The sequence below is a fragment of the Trematomus bernacchii genome, unplaced genomic scaffold (assembly GCF_902827165.1).
Source record: "Trematomus bernacchii unplaced genomic scaffold, fTreBer1.1, whole genome shotgun sequence".
In the NCBI taxonomy this organism is placed as follows: domain Eukaryota; kingdom Metazoa; phylum Chordata; class Actinopteri; order Perciformes; family Nototheniidae; genus Trematomus; species Trematomus bernacchii.
The window spans coordinates 1,907,192-1,914,581 of NW_022987605.1; the positions used below are offsets into that span (position 1 = coordinate 1,907,192).

The following is a 7,390-nucleotide window of genomic DNA, read 5'->3' on the forward strand; positions in this document are numbered from 1 at the left end:
GGTTATAGTCAGCATCTCTCTTCCTGTGTCGAGCTGATGCCAAAGATCTCGATTTTGGTCTCATCTGACCACATCATCTTCTCCCAAGCCTTCTCTGAATCATTCAGATGTTCATTGTCAAACTTCAGACGGCCTCTCATGTTCTTCTTGAGCAGGGGACCTTCAGGTGCTGCATGATTCGATCCATTATGGTGTAGTGTGATACCAATCGTTTTCTTGGTGACTGTGGTCCCAGCTGCCTTGAGATCATTAACAAGTTCCTCCCGTGTAGTTCTTGGCTGATCCCTCACCTTTCTCCTGATCATCAATACCCCACGGGGCCAGATCTTGTGTGGAGCCCCAGACCGAGGGCGACTGATGCTCATTTTGTGTTTCTTCTATTTTCAAATAATCGCACCAAGTTTATCAACAAGTTGATATTAGGAGTACTTTTTTAAAGGAAGAGGACTTATACCATAATTATTGTTTGTTGCAAGGGATCAAATACTTGTTTCCCACAGTTAAATACAAATTATTTTTTCCTCAATTTCTGGATATTCTTTTTGATATTCTGTCTCTCATTACTCAAATAAACCTACCATTAAAATTATAGACTGTTCATTTCTTTGTAAGTGGGTAAACTTACCAAATCTGCAAGGGATCACATACTTATTTCCTCCACTGTATACACAAACAGTAAAGTACAGTGTTTATGAGATCACTGTTGTCCACTTCCTTTCATTTTAAAGAGCACAAATTACAACTATAAGTACTATGTCCGACACAAAAGTAAATAAAGACAACCTTGAGAATATAACAAGTGAGTAGTAAGAAGAGAGCAAAATGAAAATCAATCAATAATATTAATGAATTAATCAGTAGAATAAAGGTTAAGTGAATTCCTTAAATAAAATGTGTTATTGGTTATAAAATAACCAAACTTAGACAACTAAGCCTGTGAAAGCCTACTGAAAAAAACCTTGTTTTTGTATTCATTATCAGTCTTAAGTAGCTTGTCAATTGTTGTATTAATGTAATATTCAATAAAAACTATACTGCTATTTTGATATAGTACTTAATTATTAAATATAGTGTGAATAGCCTAAAACCACATCCACTGATGCTGTGGTTCAAAGTTCACGAAGAGCCCCGAACTGCGCATGCGTCTAATATGGTGGCACTGTCTGCATCAGCTGGGGAAGTTGTGTGCATTATTATCTTAGCAAAGCTTTAGATAGAGCAATGGGTTGTTAACTCTGAGGGATTATAAACTGTACACAGAGAGTGTATCGTACAGCAGCTGAAGGAACATCATGACAGCTAACGAGGATCAGGAGGTAGGAGTGATGATGCAGTGCGAGGCTAGCTGCTGCTAGCGGCTAACTGCTAACTGCTAACTACATGACACGAGCGTCACTGCTAGCATATGAGTTTGTGTTGACGGGTTTATTCTACATCTTTTCTGCTTGTTACATAGAAAACACGTCCACTTTGAGAGATTGTATTCAGTATGCGGGAACTCAGGCCACAGTGTCAAAGGGTTTTCTAGCTGTTGAGCCCTGAGAAGCGTCCTTTATGAATGAGAAAATGTCACTCCTAACGCCATTCAAATGTGTGTTAACTGTAGGGAGGAGTGCATGCCACATAATAAACCATTAGTCAAGACCCTTTGTAAATACAATACGTGTTATAATGTAACCGTGTATACACAACATATATTTCCAAGTTAGTAAGTGGCTAAAATCTTGAATTGAGTTATAACCAGGTGATGCATTAAAGTGTTCATGCATGGTTGTTGAAAACAATATCTCGTGAGGGACTTGAGTCTTTCTTACCTGCTTACCCTGTAATGTGTAATTTGCAGAGGTGGGAGAAGTACTCAGATCTTGTACTGAAGTACAACTAGAAGTACCAGAGTGTATGAATACTCTGTTACAAGTAAAAGTACTGCATTCAAAATATTACTCAAGTAAAAGTAGACCAGTATTGGCATCAACATATACTTAAAGTGGACCTATCATGCTATATTTAAATGATATATTGTAGGGCCATACCTATATAAGGTATATTTATACGTTTCTGTTTTCAAAATACCAAACAGATCATGCATTTTAGCCATGCCTCATTTCGCTCTATGTGCTGTTTGCTGTCTACGGGTCTGATTCTGCTGACCACGCCCCCCTGCAGGAGAGGGGAAACGTGCTCTGATCAGCTGCTGGGCTGTCAGAAGAGGGGGAGAAAAAGAGATCTCCGTCCTCCGTGTTTTATTATATAGAGTCGTTATTCATTTGTTTTAAAGCTCAATAAATAACAAAGAAGACCTTTGACCGGCACTTTTCTAATTTTGTCCGGAAGGTTTAAACTTTAACGGACATCTTGACCGGCGAAAGTAACTGAAACTGAAACTCTGCCGCACGGTCCCCTCGTTCCTTGGAAGAGGCGGAGAGGTGGGTGTTTGTCATCCGCTGGTGGACTAACCGGAGAGAATTACAGTGCTTGCCTCGACGGGGAGGGATTGCATTGAATTAAAGCAGCAGGAGCAAACGCTTGCCTCGGGGAGGGAGAAAAAAAGCCACAGCGGAGAATAAACAGAAGGGCAACCATGGTAACCATGGGCGGGAAGTCTTCTTCGCTGCTTTTGTGGCAGACTACAGCACCACTTACAGGCCTGGCATATGTACTACAGCGTCTCCAGCGCTTTCGAGCGGCAATGGCCGGCCGTGGCCCAACCCCACATTCCCCTGATAGGTGGAGAGTTGGCCCAATAGCCGTAGCGCCACCGTCCTGACGTCAGGACAGTGTTCAAATCTGGATCAGTTTTTATCAGATCCGTTGCAGACCCTTTTTTAGAGATTTGGGTATGGAGGAAAATAGAGAGGGTTGTGTTTTCTGACACTTTGTGGGTTCCCTGGAACACCGGGGACACATATTCATGTATAAAACACGTACAAAAGTGCATTTTGCATGATAGGTCCCCTTTAAAGTAAAAGTAGTCATTGTGCAGATTGGTCCATTTCAGAATAATATATATGATGTGTTTTATAATGATTGATCATGAAAGTGTTCTCAAAGCTGGTAAAGGTGCAGCTAGTTTGAATGACTTTGTATACTGCAGGGTAGCTTGTGAATTTACTCCAGGTGGAACTAAAGTCTGATTTAACACTTGATTATATTTCACATCATTAATCCAAATCTGTAAAGTAACTAAAGTATTAAATACATGTAGACGTAGTGGAGTAAAAGTACACCATTTACCTCTGAACTGTAGTGGAGTAGAAGTACAACGTAGCAGACAATTGAAATACTCGTAGAGGTCAAGTACCTCAAAATTGTACTTAAGTACAGTACTTGAGTAAATGTGCTTAGTTTCTTTACACCACTGGTCATTTGTCATATTACTAAATGTTATTTGGTGTGCAGTGACACGCTGCTGCTCATGTAATCCCCTCCTCGATCTGACCTCTCTCCTGTACCCCCCCCCCCCACTTCTACCCACAGATGGAGCTGGAGGCTCTTCAGTCAATCTATGAAGGGGATGAATGTTTTAAGGAAATCAGTTCAAGTTCCTTCCAGTTTAGGGTGAGTACTGTCCAGTCCTGCTTTGAAAAAAGACCATATCATGTGCTTCCCAACATCCTGTTTCAACAGGATGTGCCTGTACATCACATTAAAGCAAGATCTTTAAATATGCCCTTTCACTTGTAATTCATGACCTTAAACAAACAGTTTTTGATCTTGTTATTGGTCAACACCAGATAGGAGACCTTGATGACACCAAAGCGTTCATCCTGGACGTCACATGGACTGAGACGTACCCTGAGACGGCCCCCGAGATCACCCTCGATTCCTTTTTCAACAACAAGATGTAAGATGCAAGCACTGTGCTTTATTATTATTATTATTATTAATTAGTTGAAATTAGAAACACTGATTTCAGAATAAAAAATGACATAAAAATCTGGAATCTCACTGAGCGCCTTTTGCCTTTTGCCTTTTGCATGGTTTTAAACTCCACAACAGTTTACAGATAAAGTTTTAAGGACCACTAATATTGTATTTGGATGTAGCCACATAATTTAAGGTTTTATATTATTTTCTTTTTGATTAGATCAATTTGACTTGGAAAAAATATAAAGGATTAATTATGATTTAGGAAGAACTGGGGCATACTGGAGAGAATCAGAAATACTGCCATAAGCCATTGACACAAAAACAAGGTTTTCAAATATTTCTAATATTTAGTTAATTTAAATGGTATTTTTATTTGTAAATTGTATTTTTCAGCATGAAATACATTTTAATTCCTTTTAGATTTCATACTGGGGTAAACTGTCAAATTTAAATATATTGAGTCTGCTTTTCTAGGACAATTACTTTGTGTTATAGGTTTGTTTTTTCATTCCTTTTTTGGATTTGCTATCAGCTCTGCAGAGACAAAGCAGCTGATCCTGTCAAAGCTGGAGGAGCAGGTGGAGGCTAACCTGGGCACGGCCATGATGTACACTCTGTTTGAGTGGGCTAAGGAGAACAAGGTGGAACTCATGGAGAACCACAAGCCTGTCGTCATTGCTGTGGTCAGTATATCACATTCACTGGATACTTCATCCCAGAGAGTATTTGTCCGTCAAACACTGTTAGCATTGTATGGCATCTTCTTCCTTGGATTGATACTTTTTTGTTGATGCAGACAACATCCATCGGTGACGGGAACACAGCCAAGAAGAAGGAGAGGAAGGAGCAGCTGACTAAATCCCAGAAGAGGAAGATTGTCAACAAAACAGGTACATCACTTTAAGTTTCCACAGTGAAGTAGTATTGCATATAAGAGGATATATATTTGTTGTTTTAATCTGCTGCATCATGCATTGGACCGCTTGATACACATTTCTTAAACATTCAGGATCTCCAGTGGAAAATAAAGGCAGTAGTGATTGTGTTTTTAGTCAGAATAACAGTGCATATTATAATGATTTCTACTTTCAGATCACAAAGGGGTATTGCCAAGAGGATGGGACTGGATCGACGTTGTCAAAGTAGGTGCAATGTATATTCTGTCCACAAGGGGGTGCATTAAGTTACATCCTTTGTGAACCTGTCATTAATTTTTATTTTTCTCCCTCATCCTCTCTTCTTGATGATCCAGCATGTAAGTAAACACTTTAAACCAGAACCTTTTTGAAATCCTTCACACGGTGCCAGGTCTTATTGTTGTCTTGTGTTTTTCTGTTGCAGTTGAGTAGAACAGGAGGGAGAGATGACGAGTAGCAGTGATCTGGTGCTGCTTTGTGCAAGGAAGTGCAGTGAAGTGTGAACTCCCTGCAGCCTGTGGATGCCTTTACATCCTTCATCTTCAACATTTAACATGGCTGCTGTCGCCCTGACAACCAAAGCAGGCTGGGTTACGGTTTAGGACACACACTTCCAGCTTCACTGAGACTTTGCACTGGGAAATATTTGAAGCCCTTGCTGTGTTATTGTTTTTGTGGGACGCTGCCAGGTAAAGAGCAACACATCACCAGGCTTTGTGCCTCTTCCACAGTTTGCACTCAAATATTCTGCTGAGTCATCCATCAGGGCGGAGTGTACTTCAGATACTCACTGCCATGTTTTCGTAGGAGCGTAAAGTGTGGCATTATGGTTCCAGGTAGATGTGTCAAAGTGCAGGTACATTTTTAGCAACACTTAAATGTCAACGTTTTCTTATTTCGAGAGATGTTACTTTCCCCCTATGAATTGAAAAACTTCATTTTTATATATATATATATAAATAAAACCACGTTTGGTCTACTATTGGTCTTATAATGTTGTTTACTGTTGTGGGGTGGGGATATATGTCAGATGTAAGAGTGCTTGGTTTGTGTGAATAACTAGTTTTATCTTGCAGCAATGTTGATTTTTTGGTCATCGCATGTTTTAAGGAGCTGCAAACTCTCCTACATTGATGTAAGACATGGCAAAGCTCAACATCAACTCCATCATAAGTTTGGATTGATATTGTGCAACACAATTCACCTTTTTGTTGTATTAAATATACAACAGTTCAGTTGTGACTTTTCTCAGGCTTCATATGGACTAAATTGCTTTAATTGTGAAGTTACAGCAGATACAAAGGAAGTGGTGTGATTATGCCTTCAAAATAAAACAAAATCTGATGCTTCCACTGAGGACGTCAAAGTCATGTGCTCTGTAAGAGTCTGGTATTTTGAGAGTCAGTGGCGAGCCGTGACTTTTATACCTAGGCCCTCTGAACCCCACCCCTTCCCTCGAAAAAAACAACAAAAACGCATCAATGAAAGCGACCCTCTACCACACAAAACAACACCTGTAAATAACCCAATTTGTGTTCTTTGAAATTGAAAAGGATATTGCATTGTGTTTGTTACTTTCGTTGCAGTTGTATGTCTTAAGTGTAATTTGGCATGCTTTTATTTTGAAGGCGAGTTTACGCTGTTGACAGGAAGTTATTGTTGCTATGGAAACAAGAACAGCTTCACAGCGGGCGGAACTTGTCATAAAGTCCGCGATAATAAAACCCACCCATTTAGAGGGAAGATATGATTGGTCAATTGTACTGTTAATTAGTGGGAATGCTGATACAGCATTCCAACTATATGTTATGCTACAGACAAAATTCTTATTATTCCGTCCAGTTATTTTGTCCGTCTTCTCCCACATTCAACATCGCAGAAACTCCGTTCAAACATCAAAACGTTCAGCTCGGTCGGGAATCGATGGCTATTACTTTTATCATTCATAACTTTCATAATTCCAGAGATACATCCCATAATTCATCCAATTTTTAACATGGAAGTCAATGGAGACATTCTTCAGACTTCAACAAATCTTCATGCGACTTCAACTGCTAACTTTTCATTCATACTTTCACTCAGAAACCTCATAACAACTTTAAAATGTTACACATCTTTCTGACATTATTCATGTAACACAACTTTTAAATCTGATACCTCATTCCAACTTTAAAATGTTACACATCTTTCTGACATTATTCGTGTAACACAACTTTTAAATCTGATTCTTACTTTTAGAGATATTAAACATTGTTCAGACCTTGGTACAGAGGCCTTCTTCAGATTTTAACATTAACTAGAGTGCGTGATGTCACAGCTGGAGGGTAGGAAATCTTGAAATGCCTTCATATTTTTTTTTTAAAACTGCCATAATTCCCAAACCCTACATTCTTGAGACATAATTTTTCATGACAAACGTAGGAAAACATCTCGTAGCTTGAAAAATGACAAATAATTAAGCAAAAATAATTCAACAAAATGCCTCTTGAGGGCATGAAGTGACAAAAACGTTCAACATGTCTCCATTAAAACCCATTGTAATTTCAGGCAGATATTTCCTCACAGCAGCAGCCGCACACCTTTAGTTAAACTGCCAAAAAGGC

The 7,390-nt window shown here is 39.2% G+C and overlaps 1 protein-coding gene across 1 annotated transcript; it reads left to right on the forward strand.

Annotated features, from left to right (window-relative positions):
* The first annotated feature begins 1,132 nt into the window (after nucleotides 1–1,132).
* Nucleotides 1,133–6,157, forward strand: rwdd (RWD domain containing 4). Its single transcript, XM_034130929.1, has 8 exons — nucleotides 1,133–1,316; nucleotides 3,478–3,558; nucleotides 3,735–3,844; nucleotides 4,403–4,553; nucleotides 4,667–4,760; nucleotides 4,963–5,012; nucleotides 5,123–5,125; nucleotides 5,212–6,157. Exons 1-8 carry the CDS (start codon nucleotides 1,293–1,295, stop codon nucleotides 5,242–5,244), a joined length of 546 nt encoding a protein of 181 aa, XP_033986820.1. The 5' UTR covers nucleotides 1,133–1,292; the 3' UTR covers nucleotides 5,245–6,157.
* Nucleotides 6,158–7,390: the final 1,233 nt, after the last annotated feature.